General features: G+C 36.3%; 1 protein-coding gene across 2 annotated transcripts; it reads right to left on the bottom strand.

The window, feature by feature from the left end:
* Nucleotides 1-106: 106 nt before the first annotated feature.
* LOC128990425 (caprin homolog) lies at nucleotides 107-24,857 on the bottom strand. Of its 2 annotated transcripts, XM_054412786.1 has the most exons (11): nucleotides 24,650-24,835; nucleotides 13,284-13,526; nucleotides 10,507-10,668; nucleotides 9,658-9,816; nucleotides 8,554-8,665; nucleotides 7,249-7,382; nucleotides 6,162-6,386; nucleotides 4,977-5,118; nucleotides 3,018-3,183; nucleotides 2,049-2,260; nucleotides 107-1,219 (listed from the first exon to the last, which is right to left on the bottom strand). In XM_054412786.1, the coding sequence occupies exons 1-11, from the start codon at nucleotides 24,764-24,766 to the stop codon at nucleotides 1,158-1,160; spliced, it is 1,734 nt and encodes a 577-aa protein (XP_054268761.1). In that variant the 5' UTR covers nucleotides 24,767-24,835; the 3' UTR covers nucleotides 107-1,157. The 2 variants fall into 2 exon arrangements, with proteins under 2 accessions (XP_054268761.1, XP_054268762.1); XM_054412787.1 differs by lacking the exon at nucleotides 6,162-6,386 and having other exon boundaries at nucleotides 24,650-24,857.
* Between the last annotated feature and the right edge of the window lie 158 nt (nucleotides 24,858-25,015).

Genomic DNA, 25,015 nt, shown 5'->3' with positions numbered 1-25,015 from the left:
TTATAGACATCACGTATAACGTGTATATCGATCGTTGGCCAAAAGCTGCTAGGGTTAATAAAACCAATAATAGTCCTTGGGAGGATTAAAGAAGCCACACTGAAAGTATTTATTTAAACTATCTTTATTTATAGTTAGGAATCATCAGCAAATCACTGATATATAAACATATGAGAGAAGTGCCTCATGTAGCTCACAGAGAGAATACGTCAAAACAGAAGTTTATACTTTACGTCAAAATCAATATTCCAAATTGCTGGCTGTTTAAATATAAAAAATACCAAAGACACAACAAAAAATACATTACAAGTGAAAACTTTAAACTGTTTTTGTCATCGACAATTATATTGCTATTTTCTAACAAAGAGAAATATATAAAGTCTTATCATTTTAGGAAAAGCCATTCATTCGCTCTAGACTCACCCGATCATAAATACAATAAGCTATAGTAAGAAAACTGGGAATACAAACTAAGAAAGCAGTCGATTGTTTACAAAGTAAACTTATTCCAAAAAGAATTTCAACTATACAAAATTGCCAAACATACTATCAAAAAGTACAAAAAAGGGGATAACATTTATTTAAAGAAAGAACAATTGTTGCTCAAAAAGCTATCAGAAGCTACGTGTTATAAAAATATTACTTTAATCATTGTAATAACAATAAACCAGCACACTAAATGGGGTAGGTATTGTCGCAATGTTAACCTAGAAACTATAACGATACGTCTCTAGGCATATAAAAATAACAAACTCGAAGTCTGGGGTCCGACATGATGTATATACATTAGTAACTTACAAAACCAACTCAACTGTTCACCAAACTACAAGTTTCTTTCAATCTTAAATGCGAGTTGCAGTAAAGAGAATATTTGAGTCGGTTTGTCACTTACGACGCGGTGGAAACTAAGAACATACTGAGGCAACACATCTCGGGTCACTTCCACACACTTGTCTCTTGCGGTTGCACATTTTTTTCTATTTTTTTGGTATTTTTATTTTTTTTAACACTTTACAAAAAGGTTTAAAGTCTTGTTATCTTATCCCTGTGAAAAAAGCCTGCCTAGCAAAAGTAAAACATGTTGTTTTTCTTCTGCTTTAATACTCGCAGAGTTGATTCCACGTAACATCACAGAAAGTTTGGTCGTGGTTGGTGTGTTATTGGCGGTTGTTGCCTCGGTTGCCACCGCGAGGGTTGCCGCCTCGGTTGCCCCTCGGAGCTGCAACATTTATACAAAAAACACTTTAAATAAATAAATTAATAATATGGATTAGTTAGTCAATAACTAATTGCTAAAATCTTAATGCAAAGGGTTTTTCATCACACCATACAGAACATAGCTATTTAGTATTTTCGATAACAGCTAATATTAAAGAAAGTAATTGTTTCCCAAGCTCTAATTTAGGTCAAGGGAAAAATGGTCAGCTGATTTTCCTTGCTCTAAATTTGCCTTCCCTTAATCTCCTTTTCATCATCATGGTCACCCACCATCAGGGTTGCCACCCGTCCCGATTCTGCTGGGACAGTCCCGATTTCGGTTCCTTATGCACTTGCATTTAAGCCTATGTTAATCCGGGGGGATGGGGGCCATGTCGCGATTTTTCCTAAATCTAAGGTGGCAACCCTGCCTACCATTGCAATATCTCCCGCGATCCCAGAGATGTCACACACATCAACATTCATCAATCTTGAAAAAACGCTGGAACAAATTCCATACTGGTCCAATCCCGATGAATAGAAAATATATTTTTCCATAATGTTTGGATCCATCCATTCCTAAAAGTTATCATGATTGCACAGTATTAATGATTGTAAAAAATATTGTATTTTTTACAATCATTAATACTGAAATTTGTATACTATTTTGGATTTACCATGGTTTTCACTATCTATGGTCTCCCTAGTCCCATCCCAGATAAGTTAGGTTCTGTTTTAATAAAATATTGCCTATAGCTGGCCTATAAGGGCCGGTTGTCTACGCCAGTATCCAAAAGTTAATGTAACCTAAGGGCAAACGAGAATACCTCTCAATGACCGCAGTGACCTACCTCCTCTGTAACCGCCTCTGTCTTGTTGTCCACCACGAGGTCCTCCCCTCCTGTCCCCACCACCTCTGTAACTTCTCTCTCCCCTCTCTCCTCTGTCCCCCCTCTCTCCTCTGTCTCCTCTCTCTCCTCTGTCCCTGTCTCCCCTCTCGCCATCATTGCGCGACTGGTATCCATTCTGGTAGTAGTTGTTACCACCTTCGCTGTTGTTGTTTCTAAGAAAATATAGAGTGTTAGCAACATAGATAAACTTAAATGGAACTCGAAAATAAGGATTGTTCTTGGCAGTTAAGATACCAAAAAGAATACAGGGTGTCCCGTAACTCTCTGGACATATGTATATAGCGTTATTCCTTAGGTCAAGACAAACACATTTCACCATAGGAACATGGGTCTGTGGTGCCTAGTTTCCTGTCTGTCTGTATTTATGTGTAAAAAAAAAAAAAAAACTCCTGAACTGTTTGAGATACAGCATTGATATTTTGCAAAAATTATATCTTATAAGACCTATTATGTTATAAATTATACTAAAAAACATAACCGTTTCAAAATGGCCGTCGTTTAAAATATTTGATGCCAAATTCCACAAAAACTGATAACTTTACAAAAAGATTGCAAGAGACAAAAAAAGTTAGTAAATTTTATGTAGTTTTCAATGATACCTTATTTGTCAAGATTGGATAAATAATAACAGAGACACGTGTTATTTTCGTAATGAATTACCAACACTTTTCTCCATTTAAACAAAGAAAAAGGAGTATTAGCATTGTTTAAATAAAAATGCACTAGTGTTTGGATTCAATGACTGAATTTTCACTGTGGTATAGTAACAATAATGAGTAAAATTTGAAAGTTTAAAGGGTATTGATATTTTAGAAGGCAATTGTCGAAATAGTGTACGTGGTTAATGGGCTCTCTGTACCGCACAGAGAATGTGAATCGGGGTCTATACACTTGATTTTGATTGTATACCTGTAGTAGCCACCGCCACCTCCTCGACTGTTTTGGTTGTTGCCATAGTTGCCTCTGCCATTCTGATATCCTCCCCTCCCTCCTCTAGGACCTCCCCTTCCTCTGTCAGAGCCTCCACCTCTCCCTCGGCCTCCTCTACCACCTCCACGGCCAGCTGTCTGGAAGCCTGCAACCAATAAACATTATCAGAAGTATTAAGTTAGGAGAACTATTCAAAATTTAAAATAATTAACAGACAATTTTGTTTTCAAGCCCAGCCCAATTTTAAAGGATATAGGCTATCCTAAGATTCAAGATTCTAATAGTAATAAACCTAGAAATAAGCCGAATGACAACAAAATAAATCAAATGTGTTGCTCTGTTTTATTTCATCCATCAATATTATTATCATCACAAGTGTGACTTCAGGATTCAACGGTCTTAACTCTCCAAGCCAATATCTAAGGACCATTTTGTTTAATACAATAATCATAACCTCTCTAGTAAGACAGCTACTTACCAGTGTTATATATTACAGGTGAAACACAGTGATACAGATGAGTTAAATGAAGGATAATTACTCTAAGTAACTTTAAAAAGTATTCATCTGACTTAGGTGTTTTACTATAGTTCTACATAAATGCATAAAGTTAATAGTAGGGGTGTGTGAAGCAGCAAAACATTTTCGACTCAAAGCAACGATCCCATTCAAAAGATTCTTGTTCAAACCGATGCAACTCAATTCGAAGTAGGGATGGACGGGTCTCGAAATTTTGAGAAATTTTTGGGAAATTTTAAATCTTGTTCTACAAGAAGATATTTTATTATGATCGAGATTTTTTCAAGACAAGATTATATAAAAAATGTAAAAAAAATTGTAAAACTCCTGCAGAAAGTCAATGCAATACCTGCAATACATTGTGTAAACAAATAAAAACAATTGTAAGATTTATACTGAATTATTACTGAATTTATACTTTCAATTGGTTTACACTTTACATTGAAAAAATGAGATGACAGAATCAAACCTACAAAAAACTACAAGGCCACATTAAAATTAAAATTCGGTATTAACTCATAACATCTTTTGGAGTTCAATGTACATAGATAGGAGTTGTCAATATTTATAAAACTAATACTAAAATGTTATATTTGATAAAACTAATTATTAAAATTATTAAAACTTAAAAAATGTAGTAGTAATACTGTACAAAAAGGAAACAATTATCTGTCAATTCTTAAAACTAAGCTCAAATTACATGATGAAAAACCAGTCTGGTCTGTATCAGGACAGGACTTTTGTCCTGTACCAATTCTACTACAGCAAAAAAAAGCTACATAGCTTCGGACCTACAAAAATACCAAATTATCAGCCTAAAACATCAGTCTTCCAAGTCAAGTATCAAGTAACTATTTTTCTGACTTGTGTTATTTTTAGAATGATTTTGGAGTGACTTGTTTTGGCTATGTTTACAGTAGTAAGACATGTCTCACACTGCTTAAACTTAACAAAACTTCATTTGCAATGTCAAAAGAAAAAAAAGAAAACAATTAGCCTAAAGCAATATTTACATGCAGAGAATTAATTAAAATAACGCCTTCGCAAAGGAAACGCAACAACAACGCACTCCTGAATTGCGGGTATTGTATTGACTCTCTAAAGGCCTTTTTCGTATATGGATACTGATTCCCCCATGAATCAAAATGTTTGACTACCACTGAATCAAATCGCGATTCGATGCATCAAATAGAATTGGAATTTTGATGCACTTTCAAGTACAAGTGCTTTGAGTGTGAGATAGTGTAGCTGTAGAGGTAATTAATTAAATAAAGGAAGCTTTTTATATTGCGGTACCTAAATAAATTTTCATAAAAACCCCGCAAAACAAACAAAACTTGTAGGAAATTGAATAGGTAAACACCTGCCTTGCCTAAAAAGATTGCTCATTAACATTAAAAACAGAAAATAAATCCACTGACCATCATTGGAGTTTTCAGCCCAATCATCAGATTGCTGACTTGGTTCGTTCCAGCGGTTCTGTTCGCTCTGTTCCACCTGCACCCCCCAGTCATTGGTCTGTTCAGGTGCGTCATTCCAGTCTCCAGATCCAGATTGAGGTTTCTAAAAGCAAAATACTTGACTACATTAAAGGAAGAACAAGAAACTGTGTAACATTATTGACCAAACATTTTACACAAATCATCTAGTTCTGCCAACTAATATTCTTGTTCCACACAGCAGACTTGAAATGTTTTCAGTGCTTCACAGCGGCTATATTTATTTACAAATATTTTAGAAAATAAGATTCTAAGAAAGATTTATAGCCCAATTTTTGAAGAAGGAGAGTGGAGAAGAAGACATAATAGGGAATTGAGAGAACTCCACAAGGATTCAGATGTGGTTTGTGAATTGAGATGGGCTGGGCATGTTTTGAGAAGAGAGGTGGATAATAATATGAAACAAATATTAATGACAAATCCTGAAGGAAAACGACCAAGAGGAAGGCCAAAGCAAAAGTGGTGGAGCCAAGTGAAAAAATACCTGGAGCGATTAGAAGCAACCGAGGAATACGCAGAGGATATAGAAAGATGGAGCGGAGTTGTTGGTACGACCAAATATCTCCTTAGATATGTATGGCTATGGGAGTTGGTAAGTATTTTAGACTACTGGCGTACTGCAGCAAGGTTTCCCAGTTCTAGGTCACCATTTACAATTTACAAATTGTCACCCTGTTTATAACCAATTCTAAACAACCATATCCATATAAGAAATAATACAATCAGTAAAAGCAGCATAGAGACTGTGGTCCTAATCCGTGGGAAATACATTTCTAAATTGGCTTCCGAGAGGTGGCTGGATAAACCAAGGCCAGGGTGAGAGGTTTTACTGTATCCATTTTTTGATGTTATCCACCTATTCCCACATGAAGAACATAAAATAATGTTTTCTCAAAAACACATTATGTGGATAATAGCTTGACAGAAGCAAAAACCCAGCCCATCTATTACAAAGACATGTCAGAACTATGGGGGGAAAACTTTCATATGCACAGTAGATCAAACTTCGGTGACCAGAACGAATGATAGTCCCATGATCTAACCACAAAACCAGCAATGTTCACGTACAAAAATAGAACTAGAGGGTGATAAATCTCCAACACTTACCGTGTTCTGGTAAGTGTTGCTGGGTACAGGGGCTGGGGCTGGCTGTGGCGGTATGGGGCTGTACTGCGCGGGTGTGGGTGCGGCTGCGGGTGCGGCGTACAACACCTCGGGTGGGTAGACTGGAGCCGCTACCGGCGGCGCAAAGTTGGCATTTGTGAAGGTCTGTGTAGGAATGGGCAGAGCACTTGTCGGCACAACTGCGACCTCAGGCTCCAGCTCTGATTCCTACACAAAAGGATTCTTATTTGAGATACCGTTAATTTGCAATAATAGTCAGGAACGGTGAAATAATACTATTATTTTGTCACCTATTAATTCCTTATCCAGTACATTTTGTACATTGTCACTTATTACTTGTTGTTCTAGTGCAGGGTCATTTTAACTTCCTATTATTATTCTCTTGATCAGTAGTTCCTCAAACAAGACTATTTTTTAGATACTCCCTGTTAATAGTAAGATATGATGAACATTATTAATACAATCGTTTTTAATAGTTCAGACGACGATAAAAAATAATAGGGTATTCACAGTAAAATCTATTACCAAGATACTTTACTATTTCGTAGTGGTAACAGGAAGAACTAGCAGGATTGTTTCACTTGCTTGTTCAAAAAGTTCAGATTATGTATCCAAAAATAATAAGTTACTCCGTAAAATACTACCTAGGTATTTTTTTATTAGATGACACTTACGTAATAGTATTAATATCTTATTGTGTTAAAAAACGCCCACCTTTAATTCTTATCAGTTTTTGATCTTGTATCTTGCAATAGGTATTTACCGGAGACTTTATAGACGAGGTGATGTTGGTTAGGAAAGCCAAAGAATTTACTATAAAATCTGGTGGTTTCATTTTACTAAGCAATTATAGATTTCATATGGTAAAAAAGTCATAATACAAAAATTAAAAATTTCCCACAGGTTTAAATTATCAATCAATTAATTACATACCATCAACTCTGAGAGGGAGAAGTAGAGTCTCCAATGCCCAAGACCAGCCGCACCCCTAAACCCTCCTTGCCAAGTAGGAAAAATTTAAATAGGGAATATTTTTAAAGCCACAGCCATTAGCATCATGACAACTTACCTGAATAAAGTTAAATGTGGTGGGTCCGCCGCCCATGACATTAGTCAAAACATCGGCCATTGGGCGCTGGGAGATGTAGAGTCCCGCAGTCTCCACTACGGGGGCGACCACTGGCTCCACCACGGGCACTGCACCTAGACAAGAGTTACAATCTCTCCGATTAGAATAACTAACAGCTTAAAAGAAAGCCGGTATTTCACTGAAGGTTCCTAGACCAAAATATATAGGATTATATAATTATAACTGGTGAAATACATCTTAAATTGAAGTAATCTTAAATTAAAAAATGAATCAAAATTATGCAGATGCTTGATGTGTACATCTTTGCGCGCATGCCTTCAATTTGAGACCTCAATCATGAAAATCGGTCGGGTAGAAGAGACAAAACGTTCTCGGAAAAGAGAAGATGAATTTAACTCCCATAAGAAATACATAAAAGAGCAAATTTCGTTTACGTATAAGCCGAGTGGAATTATAGATAAATATATGCCGATGATTGATGGCAAATCTGTGTGTTCATACACAGATTTGCCATCAAGCATCGGCATTTATCTATAGAGACCTCAATCATGAAAATCGGTCGGGTAGAAGAGCTAAATGAACTCGGCAAAGAGAAACCAAATTTAACTCCATAAGAAATACATGGAGAGCAAATTTTTTCGTTTACGTATAAACCAACCAAGTGAGACTATAGAAAATTATAAGCCGATGCTTGATGGCAAATCTTTGCGTGCATACCTTGCGTGCATTTGAGACCTCAATCATGAAAATCGGTGGGGTAGTAGAGCCAAACGAACTCGGAAAAGAAACACAAAATTTTTTAATATATAAGATTACATTTTTTGGTAACAATTGTGAACCATTTCAATTTCTCTACTCTCTGACCTAGTCGACTTTATTGAAAGAAATTATTCGTCATTTAAAACCTAGAAAACTAATCTGTAGGAGAGATGAATCAGTAATAGGCAATGGTTAACCAATATAAACCTAACCTACAATAATCACGGGGCAGACTTGTGCTGAAAAGTGGATTTTTATATTTTAATAAATAATGAAGGTTGTATAACCAATATTTTTTTATAACTGCTAGGCCTAATTTTCTTCTGAGCTCTCACCCCATTGCAAAGCAAGGTAACTAGGGTAGTTTTTTACTAAGCGCTCTATGCTAGGATTGTTAATAAGGTTAAGAACTTTGAATATACTAAATTGGAATCCACCTTAAAACTGTTTATGATTTGAAGTGACAAAACCTAAGAAATTACCAATTAAGAAATGGTAAATAGAAATTAAATAAATTAAACTCACTGGGCTGGAAGGTTGCAGATGGAACAGGTTCCGGAACGATCTCCTCCACATGAGGAACAGGAGTGGCATGTTCCACAACTGGAACCTGTTCTGGCACAGGAGCTTCAACGGGCTGTGGACATAGCTATGTTTTAAGTCTCACATTTTCCACTGGCCAAAATGAATTGCTTTATTGATTTAATAGACAGGTGACACCAAACAAAGGTTTAATTTGTGTTTAAGACAGGGACACACTAACGATCTTTTCCCCGAACAAGACCCCGAACCGAGCAGGGAGCAGGGAGAAGGGAGGTCAAAAGGAGCATGTTCGATAGTGTGTCAGGGGTCCGTACACCGATCCAGACGGCGAACCAGACATCAGGCCTAGCAGGGAGACGAGCGCCCTGGGGGGCGGTTTTTTTAGCAAAAGATGAAAGAAAGATCGGTCCGATGTACAGAGTGATGTACGATAGTGTCACGGTATATTTTTGCCCCGTTATTTGTCGCGAGCGCCGCACAGAGCGGCCACCTGATAGTTCTAGTTAGTTGATAGTTCTAATTTAATATAGCAATTAAACTCTTTAATTGGTAAAATAAATACATTTTGGGTAATATTGTGCTGTTATATATTATGGGCATTCTAAACTCCCTTTTGCAGCGCTCGGTAGAACTTGTCTGGTCTTGGTCTTGTTCGGGGAGATGTTCGGATTGAAATTTTGCTTATATTTACCTTCCTTCTCCCTTCTCAGTTCGGAGTCTTGATCGGGGAAAAGATCGATAGTATATTTGGTGATAATAAAACGTTTTAAATACATATTATAATATACTGGAGGCCCAGTAATGGCAAAAATTAAAACGCACACGATCCGTAAGATCTTATTAACTCATCTGGTTGTAATCGGTGGTCGATAAAGTAATTTAAACAAAGGTAGCTTTTTGCGAGAAAATGGGCCTCCTCACGTTAAATATCTTGGGTGTTGTACACTATTTAACATGCATTAAATATAATAATTATGATTTTGACTTTTTTTTGTTTTTTATTGTGGTTTATTCGCAGTGTGGTTAGTTCATTCATGGATAATCAGGAGTCTACTGTAGCATTAATAAAAGATTGCAACTATTTACCTGGGGGGTAGTCTCTTCAACAGTTGTCTGGTCGAAATATCCACAGTTGCTGATTTTCTCAATCAGCTCCTTAAGGACGGAGTATTTAGTACCCACGATTTCTTTATCCTTCCCTTCGACAATGTTTATCAGATGCTTAGCTGCGTTCAATGTCTGTTCCTAAAAAAGAGAACAAGATTTAACAATTATTGAACCAAACTAAAATCTCCCTCTTTCAATTAGACTTGAGTTTTAACAATCTTGGTCTGTCAGCAGACCACCATGCCTGATAATGTGTAGGCTCGTCCAAGAATAGAATAGAATAGATTTAATGCCAAAAACATTACAAAAATGTAAAAGCTAATGTCAATGTAAAAAATATACAATAGTTTGTTAGAAAAATCTGTGGATACCAATATCTTTCTTCTTTGTCTAAAACTAACCAATACTACTAGTATGCCTATCAAATGAATTAGGACTAGTGCCTAGTTAAGTTTACTTAATCAAATAATATCACTGAAAGTCAACAGATAAAAACAGTTAAATATAGAGAACAAAATCAATGAAAAGTTTGAGAACACATAATAACAATACAGGCCCAACAGATAAAATCTCAGATATTTATAATACAGGTAACATACTTAAATGAAACAAAAGGATATTAGGTCATAGGTCCTATCATTCTATTGGTACTAAACTTGTAACTAAGTTGGTTTCAAAATTTCCTTAACACTGTAAAAAGGTTCTGTGTCTAGAATGGGATACAAATTACTTTAAAACTGTGGCAATAAAAATTTTAAAATAAGCTACCTATATCAAGCTACAAACAAATACCTAAAAAAGATTATAGCCTATTTAGTCATATTTTACCAAGAACGGTGGTTGTCCCTCCTCAATCTCGCGTTTGGGAGAAACTTCAACAAACAGATCGTCCAAGTATTGCAGCTCTGCTTCTGTGAGTTGAACCGCCTTGTTCTGTCCGGCAAGGAAATCTGCCCGCACACTCTCAGTTCCCATACTAGCCAACACATCCTGAAAAAAATATAACACAGTAAAATATAATTATTTCCAAAACAATTTACAATTTACAATTTTCATTGTTCAAGGTCAGTACTTAGTAATGCCTGCACCTCTTTACTCCACAGCACGGGGACCTTTCTTTTTATTTATTTTTTCTAGGACGCTAGGCACAAGCCCGGGATTGTTTTTCACATTACTTCAGCTAGACCTAGGGGTTGCGGCATTATCACTTTAGATAAAATCCATTGGTGATTTGGTGCGATTTGAACCAGGAACCTCAGGGACCAAAGTCCCGTACTAACCAATAGAACAGCTCGCTTCCCAAAAAAATCCAATACCGCCCCCCTCTCCATCATATACTACAACTCTCACGGCACCGTGAATAAGGTATATAGGTACTTATTTATTTCCTCCACCTGGAGGAATACAGTGGTGGTTACAAAGGAGCAAAAAAATCCAATACCGCCCCCCTCTCCATCATATACTACAACTCTAACGGTGGAGGAATACAGTGGTGGTTACAAAGGAGCAAAAAAATCCAATACCGCCCCCCTCTCCATCATATACTACAACTCTAACGGTGGAGGAATACAGTGGTGGTTACAAAGGAGCAAAAAAATCCAATACCGCCCCCCTCTCCATCATATACTACAACTCTCACGGTGGAGGAATACAGTGGTGGTTACAAAGGAGCAAAAAAATCCAATACCGCCCCCCTCTCCATCATATACTACAACTCTAACGGTGGAGGAATACAGTGGTGGTTACAAAGGAGCAAAAAAATCCAATACCGCCCCCCTCTCCATCATATACTACAACTCTCACGGTGGAGGAATACAGTGGTGGTTACAAAGGAGCAAAAAAATCCAATACCGCCCCCCTCTCCATCATATACTACAACTCTAACGGTGGAGGAATACAGTGGTGGTTACAAAGGAGCAAAAAAATCCAATACCGCCCCCCTCTCCATCATATACTACAACTCTAACGGTGGAGGAATACAGTGGTGGTTACAAAGGAGCAAAAAAATCCAATACCACCCCCCTCTCCATCATATACTACAACTCTAACGGTGGAGGAATACAGTGGTGGTTACAAAGGAGCAAAAAAATCCAATACCGCCCCCCTCTCCATCATATACTACAACTCTAACGGTGGAGGAATACAGTGGTGGTTACAAAGGAGCAAAAAAATCCAATACCGCCCCCCTCTCCATCATATACTACAACTCTAACGGTGGAGGAATACAGTGGTGGTTACAAAGGAGCAAAAAAATCCAATACCACCCCCCTCTCCATCATATACTACAACTCTAACGGTGGAGGAATACAGTGGTGGTTACAAAGGAGCAAAAAAATCCAATACCGCCCCCCTCTCCATCATATACTACAACTCTAACGGTGGAGGAATACAGTGGTGGTTACAAAGGAGCAAAAAAATCCAATACCACCCCCCTCTCCATCATATACTACAACTCGGGGACTGTCCCGGCAGAATCGGGACGGGTGGCACCCTCCTTCCATGGGACTCTGGAAATATCAATTTAAACATACATTTTGTCATATAAACGTAAAGAAGGGTTTTGGACACAGCTTTAAAAATATGAATTTTTTTGGGGGGGGGACATTCTTCTGGTGTGGATGTCCAATTACCCCCCACCCCCCTTGACCAGGTCCTAGAACCGCCACTGGAAGAAGACCCCTGTGACCTGTGCCATATGAATAGCTACGAAAGCTGAAAGCGAACGGTCGTCCCAAAATCAAGTTTCTGTACCAAACTTCTCTGTGGAACTAATAAGTTAGCTAAAGCAATCCACATACTGAATAGTAAGTTGTGTTCTGAAGAAACGAGTTGTTCATTATTGTTGAAGACGTGAATCGCCTTGGCACCCAGCAATTTTCCCTTCCCCCACCCTAAGAAACTTTAAGAAATGTGAACGTTGGCTGTCAGGAAACCTTTGTGTTCGAGGGAAAGCTTCACGACTTAATTATCACTTGGATAAAATCCATTGGTGATTTGGCGGGATTTGAACCTGGGACCTCATGGACCGAAGTCCCGTGGTCTAACCACTACACAACACCAGCTTACCAGCTTGCTCCCCTCTATCAGCACGATGCCTAAGTACAGAGTAAACTCAATCAAGGGACAGCTCACAGCTGTGAACTTACATTCAAGTATGTTGTGCCGGAAATATACTTGTGAGAAGCAAGGAAGAGCCTGAGCGGGATGCAATATGCAGAAATTTCTTTCGCACAGAGCACAAGGGTCTCTCTCCACCATAAGCGTAGTAGTACATGAGGGCGAGGGGAACGGTGCTGGACTTTGCCCTAGCCACCAGGGCTAAAAAGTCCGTTCACAATATCTCGGCGATTTGAGAGGGCAAGTTTCCCCACTACTTATTTGGCTTAATGCATTTGTTGCTGCTGGTAACGTTTTGGCAAACTTCAGCTGTTGAGTTATTGTTTTAAAGGTAGGATCAAATGGAGGGGATTGATTTCTTTCCCTACAACTGTCTAAATTTTGTTAAGGTATTTTGAATATTTAATTAAATTAATAAAATCGTAGCCTTAGCCTAGAAGCACAAGTTTTATGTCGAAAATCTGTAAATTATCAAATTATTCACTCACCTGAATGATAAGAATTTCCTTGACCTTAGACACTTCCTGCTTCTCCCGTTCATAAGCTTCCTTCTTCTCCTTGATCTTTCTAGCCTTTTCCGCCTCCACTGAAATCCCGTTTAGCTGCTTGCTTAGTTCTTGTGCAAAGGTTAAGTTCTGACAGGTCTCGTCATACTTCAGGATAGCCTGCTTCTGATCGGGTTCCAGTGTGATTCCATTTTTTTGTTTCTCCCTGTATTCATCAAGACGCCCCTAAACAAACAAGTATTTGGTAAAGCCTTTATTCCCAAAGGTTTCAATTAGGCCTATGCCTATGATGATTCAGCCTATATTTCCAAAATGGTCACGATGGTGATCCAGGTTTGCCGTTTAAATATTTTGAATGAAACGTATATTTGCAATATTGAGACTAAGGTTGGATTTTCTTCTATGCTACAAAAGTTTGATGGATTCATAAGATTGTTTTATCCTAGGAATTATAACTGATATTGTTTTAAAAAGGATGTTTTAGACCCTTTTGTGATTTAAATTTAAAAATAAACTTTCCAAATAGAAGAGTAGGTACATTAGGGAATCCCCATGAGGTTTACGAACTTTGCATTCGAGGTATTACTCCTATGAAATAGGGATTACTCGCATAGTTGTAAATCCTGTCAGTAAAAAGTACAGTTTATTATAGTAAACAAACTGTTCGCTGTCTTAAGTCGAAGCTATACTCGAGCACTTTTCTACAGAAAGTTTTCAAGAAACTGTTCCTAAATAGATTTTGGAAAGTTTGTTTATCTTAGAGTTACATCTTCACATCTAGACAAGAAAACAATTTTAAAAGCCAGAGTTTACAAATGTTGGTTCCTAATTGGTATTCCGAAGGAAGTTTTTAGCAAAATCAGAGATTACATTTTTTTTGGAGAATCCTCATTATTGAAAATACTCCTAGAATTTGTTTTTGTTGGCTAAGTTCCAAGTTGGAACGGGCTGTTGTTGTTATAGCCCTACCGTTATGCCACTGTTGAACCAGACTCAACCAAGGCAGGTCATGTTTGATAACCTACCTTATCTGATCATAATAAATTAGCTAGTAAAAAAACTTTTGATAATAAATGAGCAAAATCAGAATGATTATGATATCAATTTGACATACTCGATGCACAGTTCAAGCTCAATTTTCAAAGGCACAACCTTGAAGTAGTCTTAGGACTATGTTCTTATTAAAGCCGTGGTTAACATATGAACATATTTTTTATTGCCTATCTTAACTAACATAAGGCCTACGTAGAAATGGGACACACCCAAAATCTATTTATAATATGAGTTAATCACTAGCCCTATTCTATCCTAGGCCTATACTTTTGAAACTAAATTAATTGAAAATCATTGTTAGTTGTTAGCTTGTTGTTAGTTGTTAGTTAATATGTTCATATACCTTAATATGGTGACTTAATATGTTATTTTAATCTAGGCTATGTATTATGATCCCTAGGCTACAATGTAAAAAAAGCTAGCCGAAAGATTGAAATATTTCTATATAATCTTGTAGGTTATAGGCTAATAGATATTTACCTGGGTCCGTGGAATTGGCTAACTCTGGAACTCGCTAACCCCATGTTAAACGCCCTATCTTCAAATTTGGTCGATGAGAGGAACTCGCTAACTTGTTCAATTTCGGAATTGGCTAACTCCGGAACCCGCTAACCCGCTCTAGAGCCGGGTTAGCGAATTCCGTCCTCGTACGGAAGTCGCTAACTCGGTCCCTCGGCGGAACTCGCTAACTCCCAATCAGAAGCCTCGCGGGCCGTCCAATGGGAGCCAAGCACGAATATTTTAGGCCAGTGTTGCCGAAAGTGTAGTACCTATATCGTATCGGTACCATAATGTCGTATCCTACGATTAATTAGGAGTAAGAGCAACGTAGTCGATAAAATAAATATATTTAGAAGTATGTTTAACATTATTCTTATGACTATTAAACATTACATCCCATTGTAAACTTTGAAGCTCGTTTTTCGTGTCTAGTTCATGTCCGGTGACACTGATCGCTAGTGTCGACAAAATTGTGTTTCTATTATTCTATAGTTAACTTCATGATTTGTTCTTTACTGTTTGGTTATATAACTAGGGGACGTGTTATTAGTTGTGATTAGAACGTTTTATTTGGTTAAACGAGGTTTTAAATTACTGAAAACAAGAAACAATTGTAAACAAAACACGACCTCTAAAGACAGTTCACCGGACAGAACTAACAATACAACTGTCTTCAGATGATCCATAAGGATGAGAAATGTACTAATATATAAGGGAGTATGTTTTATATGTGGGTTTCTTACTTAAACAGTAGCTTATTGGTATGCAAAAAGATAAAAATGCACATTTAATTTGGATCCATTACATGTTATGAAATATCTATTTTCGTAGTCCGCCATTTGTTTCTTTTATTCGAATAAATACCATTTTGTGAACTTCTGCAAATAAAATTATTGAGTTCGTATTTTATATACTGGGCTTGTAACCTTAAATCATAAATCATAATAAAATTTACACGTTAAACGTCATTACAGAATTACATTGTAGTGGTAATGTATTTTTAAATAGAGCTATTGAATTGAAATAAATATTTATCAATACATTATAAAGTGGTAGGCCTAATGTATTCATGGATTGCATTAAAACTTAGTCTATGCATAAATACAAATTGTAAATTTCTTTTATCGTAGGCTATTAGTGTAGACCCCGGGTCATCCTCTTAATTTTGTTGAATTAATATTAATTTTACGTCTTTCAGTACCATTACTTTTTAAAAGTCTGGAGTTTTTCTCCAGGCTGGTTCTAAATGGATCCAGGCGTTCTTGTTTGTTACAATTCTTATGAATGGTGGCCATAGCTAAAATTACTTGATCTTATCCAAAAACAAAGCTATTGTCTATTGTGTAGCTCAGTACTGGGGAACGGTGAACCGAGCAATGGCTTGGTAAAGTTTATATCGATTGTGAAAGCAATACAGTATAAGGAAACCCAACACTCAAATCAGGAAAATCCGTCAACTCGTATATTAAGAATCGTGAATTAAAATAACCCTGTCACGTTTTATAATATGAATATTATATCTTCTCCTATTTTTTACTAGTGGTGCTTAGGTGTACAATCTAAAAATGGTTTTAAAACATCTAACATTAATTGCTAAAAAATGCAACACATTTTAGAATTAGGCAACTATTTACTAGTAGTCCTACAATGCTTTGGTTCAAACTATTAGGCCTAGATAAAAACTTAGTCTATGTCATCATATTTGTACACGTAAGTTGGACGGTTCAACGATGAACATTTAATTTATAAAATCTATGAATTAGTTATGAAAGTTACGATGGTTGATGACTGTATTAATTAATGGTTTTGGTTTATTACGACATTACAATTAAATCTGTTTTCCGTGTTTAAGAACTTGCGTGTATTTTAGCTTAATTTCGTAGAGGTTTAATTATTTAGTACCAAATTAAACTAAATTTTGAATATTTTTCATATTCTATTATTTTCTTTTATACTGATGGAATTTATATTTAAGATCGAAATCATAAACATTTAACTGGCCATTGTACAGTTTAATAAAAAACACTTTTTCATGATTTTTTAATTGTCTTTTAATTACTTTGGGCTAGTTATCTGTTAAAAGTGGAATTGATAACAAAAAACAATAACATTTACTGTATCTTTATAGACACTGACATTTTGAAATACGGCAGTGTACGATTATTTTGTCGTACAAGGTTGGCAACGCTCCGAGCAGTGGGCGCGGCCGGGTTAGCGACTTCCAGAGTTAGCGAATTCCGCCGCGAGACAAAATCGAGTTAGCGGGTTCCGGAGTTAGCCAATTCCTGACTGAGACGGTTAGCCAGTTCCAGAGTTAGCCAGTTCCGACACACGACCGAGTTAGCGAGTTCCTGAGTTAGCCAATTCCTACGTCTCATTTACCTTACGAGTGTAGTAAGAGCGTTTTTACATCACACAGGTGAATGTTGTGCAACGAGCGGAAGCGAGTTGCATAATTTACCGAAGTGATGTAAACACGCTCTTGCGTAACGTGTAACGTACAAGATTTTACCTGATCCGACAATTTACAGGAGGTTACGAACAATATTTTTCATTATACATTTCACTCATCTTCTAACAGTAACGTTCATTTACAAACAAAAGCTAGGTTAGGAAAATTCTTCAAAACATAACAATAAAATTCAAGCGCACAGCTGATTTCTAGCGTTGAACGTCGTTGGCTCCATAGAGGTATATTTTTTAAGTTAAGCACTCAATGTTATTTAAATGGGTTTCATTACATCACCGAGTGAGTTTTTTTCAACTTTACATCACCCGAGAAGTAACGAAGTTATATACATCACGCTTGTGATAGGGGAGTTTAACATGGCGGGTTAGGTAAACTTATTTTTATCCATCCAGGCTTAATTTTTTTAACATATAGGTAATGTAAAATAAAATAGGCCTACGGTAGAAATAAATGGAAGTACGGTACTACTCAAATGTGTTGTCACTTGTGTTGTGTTGTGGATGTACTGAGTTAACTTAATTAAGTACTCCCATGTTCATGTTCATGTTCGTTTTTTTGTCAAAGGAGCCAAGACACCCCGACGGCTACCCGGTACCTATAACTCAACCCGGGACCCATAGTGTCGGCCGGAGCTTACGCACCAACCTTGATCGGAGAGAAAAACGTGAGCGATGAGAATGTTTCATGACCAAATAACTTCTTTAGAGAGATTTGTTGTCATGATTACTTTCCAAAATCAAAAGATAATTTATTTTTGTTTTATAAAATTTACTCTGTAACAATTTAACCTCTGGGTTTTTTGATAAATACTAGGTTTAAAATACTCACTCACGTGATCGGAGGGAAAAACGTGAGCGAAGAGAATGTTTCGTGACCAAATAACTTATTTAGAGAGATTTGTTGTCATGACTTTCCAAAATCAAAAGATAATTTATTTTTGTTTTAAAATTTACTCTGTAACAATTTAACCTCTGGGTTTTTTGATAAATACTAGGTTTAAAATACTCACTCACGTGATCGGAGAGAAAAACGTGAGCGAAGAGAATATTTTGTGACCAAATAACTTATTTAGAGAGATTTGTTGTCATGATTACTTTCCAAAATCAAAAGATAATTTATTTTCGTTTTATAAAAATTAACAACCCTAAGTAACAATTTAACCTCTGGGTTAAAGTCACTTTGTAGTTCCCCTCGCTCACACTAATTCCCCTCGCTCACACCCAGTAAAAGCTCTGTTTATCAAAAAATAAATTTGTTTAAACCCTGTTTTCAATTTCAACGCAAGAACCAATGATCATTACACAGGTTTATTAGTTTTTTTTTTTTATGAATTAAATAAAAATGTAACTTTTATTCTAAAATTTAACTTCTGTTTTGGTCTATTTGGTAAAAATGGAGGTTTTTTTTGGATCAGCAACTATTACTTTTAATTAAATAAAGTTTTTAAAATTTTTAATTGTTAGCTACAGTTATAAACTTTTACTTAAAACTATAAATTTTACAATTTTTCTTTTTTTTTAAGGGGGGGGGGGGGGGGAAACGTGAGCTAGGGGAAAAATGTATGACATCCTGAAAGAAAATTGCATAATTTTAACTAAAATGTTAGAATTAAGCTCAGCCATCTTTGTTTTCTTATTAAGGGATATATTTCTTTTGATTTAATAAATAAATGATTGTAAAAAAATAATAATTTTTAGTTTTTTTTCCGATCCCCAAATTTGCCTTGAATTTGAGAACGACCCTTACGGGTACTCGCCCATTTTCACCTCCCAGGAAAAGGCTACTTCCAAAGTCGAGGATTTGCCACACATTATGTCGGTCGCACACAACAAGCGGGCCAAAGCCCATAGAACCACAGCCACAGGCAGGTAGGAGATTGAGGAAGTAGTATTCCCAGGCTCTAAGTATAAAAACTTATCCTAAGTTAGGCATTGAGTAGGTTAACACAAAGAACACCAATAGACTTGTTAGTATTTAAAATGCCATAAGGCCTATGCCTAACTTAGTCATTGATACAAACAAATGAAATTAACTTAGGCTAAGTGAAACCAAATGAATATAATAACACAGACTGCAGACCAGACTACAGAATTAAGTTTAATGGTCTATTGTCTGTGATAATAAGCTGAGCTAATTTATCTTATCAACTTACAAACTTTTTATTTATTTATTTATTTCTACGGCAAGCAGCCTTTTTACAATATGTAACGTACATCAAACAAGATGGTTTACACAAGTATGAATACTAGGCTCAAGATGATAATTTACAAATACCCCCGCCGCAGTAAACCTGCAGACTAAGCGAATTTCAACTTGTCTGATTACATTTTTACTAAAATATTTCGACATATTTATTCCCTTAAATAACATTAGATTTAACAAGTGCTTAGGTTTGCTGCTAAGGGGAAAGTAAAAAGTGTTTTTTACCATACCGGTACGTCAATAGTAGGCCTATAGGATGAAAGAAAGAAATTTGCCAAATTTTATCAATATATATCCATAAACAAGTAAACTACAACAATTTTCATTTTCTCCATAAGAATAACATGGGAATTTTAAATTACACTATTTTTGAATTTTCTCCGTGACCGTTCTTACAACAGCGCTTCAATGAACTAAATTATTTCTTTTTTTTTAAGCTCTACAAAACGGTTTGGAAAGAAATTGCAAAATTTTTTTGTTTTTTGGGTCAAAAATGGGAAAACCCCATAGCACATAAAACCCCCCATAAACCGCCGTTCCCATGGTTCTATTATGCTGGATCGCGAACTCGTTCGAATAAATGTAGGTTTACACGTTTGTACCAAATTTCATTCAAAATCGGATGATTTTTGCTCGAGTTATCGCGCTAACGGACACATATATATATATTAAATATTTAAGTAAATAAGAACAACTGAGCACCCTGAATATTATTTTTTTTTTTTTTTAAGAAGTGACATGTTTCGGACATAAGTCCATTTTCAAACTTCAAATACATTAATCTAAATATATAAAAGGCAAAGCCCTCACTGACACACTCACTCTCTCATCACTAATTCTCCCACTTCCCATTTACCTAGGAGGCTGAAATTCGGTACACCGATTCTTTGGACATTAAATAGGAAAACTACAAAAGTAGTTTTTATTCTGATCGGGCTTTCGGGCTCCGCCCCAGTGGCTCTGGAGTTTCCCATGTTAACCTTATGATTTGTCATATTTAAAAGGAATTAATGAATCTTAACAGCTGTTTCAATTAAACAAGTTGGTTCTGTTCGATGATGTTCAATAGCATTAAATTTACAAGGATTACCAACAGGGTGCAGCACTATTATTTTTTTTTAAATTTATGACAACAGCTAATTTGCAACCAAAAGGTGAGTGAGTGTAGCGAACGAACTTCAACGTGGAGGCGAGTTAGCGTAGCGAACGAGCTAACCTGAAGGCAAGTGAGCGCAGCAAACGAGCTCCAACCTAAAGGTGAAAGAGCGTAGCGAACGAACTTCAACCAGGACGTGATTGAGCCATGCGAACGAGCTCATCTTGAAAATTAAGAAGCTAAACGGGGCAAAGCCCGCGGGTACAGCTAGTTATTATATATATGTAAAAATAACATGAGTAGCCTTTTTTTATATATTCTTTTTTATTTAATAAAACACAACATGTTTCGTCTCTAAGGACATTTTCAAGTTTGTTAACCTAATTTCAAACAAAAATACAGGGTGGGGCAGAGTGGACTCCCTAGTTTCAATCAGTCGCTGAAGAGCGTGCGCGCGAGTTAGCGGAGTGGGAGAGGTTTCATGTGGTGGGGCGAAAGACGCCATTGTTAGTAGTCAACTTGCCGTAAACTGGCAAGCATCGTGGTTTTGTAGTCAAAACGTTCTTTAAAAGTAAGGCTAGTGTGGTGGCGACCCAGCGTGCATTTCGTAGACGGTTTGGTTTGAATTGTCATGATAGTGTTCCCGATGCTAAAACCTTAAGGAAGGAAATGGATTACAAGTGTACGGGCGACCGAATCTTCAACAGAGGTTTACAAAGTTCGACCAAGGACCTTGGAAGCCCTTAAGGAAGCAATTGTTGATGTTATCACTGGAATAATGCCAGATGTGCTACGTAGAGTTTTTGAAAACTTCATTAAACGGCTGAATATGTGCATCGCTCTTCAAGGTCTTCACCTGGACGATATCATTTTTAAAACTTAATGAAAAATGAATGGCATTGTATTTAGATTTCAGAAATAAAAAGCTTTTGTAATAATCTTATATGGTTTTTATACAGTTAACCGATCAAATCAGGGAGTCCACTCTGCCCCACCCTGTATTATGCTATGAATAAATACAGGTGTTAATTTTGTTAGCATGTGATTGAATGTTTAGTTGTTGGTTTTTCTAACACTTATAATTTTGTTAAATATAGGATTTGTAGTTTGTGTGTGTACTATATTTAAAATATTGTCTCTATCTTCTTTGAGTGTTTATATATGTGGAAATTTTCTTTTATGTTCATTTTGGTTCCTTTGTTAATAATGTCTAGTAGGCTATGGTAATGTTTTCGTTATAATTTTTATATGTATGGTCTGTAGAAAGTATGTGTTCTGCAAATGTAGATTTTTGTGTAGTTCTGTTGTTTATTACAGTCATATATATATATATATGAATTTGAACGGATGGTGTTTTTGGCCTCTAGGGACCTCAAAATGAAAAATTAAATCGGTCCCGGGTCCAGGTCTTACCATGAGTACTACGGTAATAGCTTATTCCCTAGCCTATATGGGAAATTCGCTAAAAATACTTTAATAAACTCGACAGTAAGTTAATTTAGTAACTTACTAGTTGCACCATCCTTAATTTTGGACACACATTAGCTGATCACTGTTAACATGTTTGCTGCGGTTAACTTAAGTGATGGCTGGCCACGGGAAAAGCTAATGCACTGTGTGGATGGAGTGCATGAAAATGTTTAAATTGAAATTAGTTTCATCCCATTGGGGGGGGGGCAATTTATAGCACGACTTCATTAACTTACAGTCGTTTGTTTTTGCCTACTGCACAAAAAGCGTCATGCATTTAATTTTGAGGTTAGGTTCCTTCCACAGTGCCACACTACTTAGGCCTACAGTCATTATCGTTGTATCCTAAACGTATTCCATGTCACTAAATCTAAGCCAAAGCCTCGAACAGCACCGACACAGTAAGATTTATAATTACCAATCCGAAAACAAAATATATTTCCAATTACCTGCTTTGATTTTCACTTGTATTTAAATAACATCAGGTTCAATGAGTACGTAGGTTTGCCCCTACATGGAGGGTGTAAAGCGTGTTTTTTTTTTTTTTTTTTTTAATATAATAGCTTAGTGTAGGCCTAAAATAAATAAATTTGCCAAGTTTGATCAAAATATATCCATAAAAGAGCACACTACAACAGTTTACTTGTTCTCCATAAGAATAACATGGCAATTTTAAATTTACATTTTTTTTATTTTCTCCGTAACTATTAGGCGCATAACGCTTCAATATACTGAATTATTTGTTTTTTTAAGCTCTACAAAATGGTCTGGATTGCAAAATTTTAGATTATTTTGGGTAAAAAATGGGAAAACCCTATTTTTACCCCATAAAACCCCCCGTAAACCCCGGTTCCCATAGTCCGATCATGCTGGTTCGCAAACTCGTTAGAATAAATGTACCGGTAGATTTACACGTTTATACCAAATTTAATCAAAATCGGATCATTTTTGCTCGAGTTATCGTGCTAACGGACACACACACACACACATATATATATATATACTTCTCTATTAAAAGTATAATATTCAGGGTGCTCAGTTGTACTTATTTACTACAATAATTTAATATATAAATATATATAGCCTATATAGCCTATATGAATTTGAACAGATGATGTTTTTGGCCTCTAGGGACCTCAAAACAAAACAAAATCGCTCCCAAGTCCAGGTCTTACGATGAGTAGTACTACGGTAATAGGTAGCTTATTCCCAATATGGGAAATTCGCTAGAAGATTATGTACCGTACAAAACCGGCAATAACTTACTCAGGACTACAATAACAACGTTCCTAACCAATGCTTAGTTCACACCGAGGCAATGTTAGTGAAGGGGAGCACCGTTCTAACTTATATTTATAGTAGGTAGGCCACGTGCAGTGCTAAGTTATTGCTCAGATACTACAATTAAGTTATAATAACCGGCAGCGAACGTGTTATTGATAGAGTTTAAATAGTGTTATTAACAGATTTAGGTCTATAAGTTAACTTACTGTATTTAATCAATACATTAGGAATATTTCCGGTACTTTCGTATTATACAAACCACTATTAGACAGCACGCTGCGGCTGTTGTGTTAGGTTGGGTTATCATAATTTTTGTAATGACTTAGGCTATCTGGTATCGTTCGATTCATTATAAAACTAGGAAAGGCCTACAAACATCATTATGATAACCCTAACTAACACAACCGCCACAGCGGGCTGTAAAATATTAAGTGTTCTCCGTATATTACAAAAGTAAGTTTAAACCATATTTCCTATTGGAAGAACCACTAACTTATCACAGAAATATCACGATTTAAATAACTGACTTAGTTTTAGACTTAAGTCGTGCACTTTAGTTTACATCCTGGTACTCACATACCGGTAACTTAGTGCAGTTTGGTTAACTTAGAACAGTTTCATTTTATAATCAGCTTGGCCTAGCCTAGTAAATTAGTTATTGTGGGTACAGTTTCTTAACAAAGCTACATCGATTGAAACTATCAAATTGAAAATATCGATTAATAATCAATATTTTAAACTACCGGTACATCAATTATAAAATGGGTACAGTTTTTGACTGGGCTATGCTAATATCGATTGAAAACTGTCATAAGCTAACCTAACTTGCTCATTATAAACATTTTGGATGAAAGTTTACTAATCAATCGATGGTTTCAATCGATATTAAGTTAGCATAGCCCAGTTAAGAAACTGTACCCGTTAATGTATAAAAGTAAATGTAGGACGTAAACTAAAGTGCAACCTCAAGTAGGCCAATCTACCAACTTGCAGCAAGGATGACCAGGGATATGGCTAAGGGAGTGAACTTGGGGCTAACCTGTAAGGCTGTAAAGAGTTTCAAGACTTCAGAAAAGATATGGTTCTTATCGAAAGGTATGCAAATTGAACTCATACGAGTATATATGCACTTTATAAACACTTTACTTGCATTTTATCTTAGTTTTCAAAATGACAATCCGCCGACAAGGGCAGTGCAGCACATGGTGGAACGGGTTCCTCCGACGAGTTCAATCTCTGCAAATAATAAAACGTATGAAATAAATTACATACCTTCTTTTTCAGCAGATTCCGAATTTTATGTTCAACCAGCTTATATACTTGTTTCACTGGATCTACCGCCTCCGAAGAGGCCTGTTTCTCAAGTTTAGCTGTTGACGCGGAAGGCATTTTTCACAGGGATAGAAACAAAGGTAGGAGATTTCCGATCGTCATCCCTGAATGAATAACCAACCAGCCATAGCAGTAAAATGGAAGCTGCAGCAGTTCCTCTAATACTACAAAAAATGTCATGAAATGTATACGTATAAAAATAAATTTACATTGTTCATCTGAATTATATTTTGTGATTTACTTAATCAAAAGGTAAGCATTTCATAAAACGTCGGTACAAATAAAAACTCACTAAAAACAACAAAC

This window comes from Macrosteles quadrilineatus, unplaced genomic scaffold (assembly GCF_028750875.1).
Source record: "Macrosteles quadrilineatus isolate MER2022 unplaced genomic scaffold, UCM_ALF_1.0 Scaffold_3__2_contigs__length_128488019, whole genome shotgun sequence".
Lineage (NCBI taxonomy): Eukaryota > Metazoa > Arthropoda > Insecta > Hemiptera > Cicadellidae > Macrosteles > Macrosteles quadrilineatus.
The sequence above is the reverse complement of the archived record's forward strand: the minus strand, read 5'-3'. Positions and strand labels throughout refer to the sequence as shown.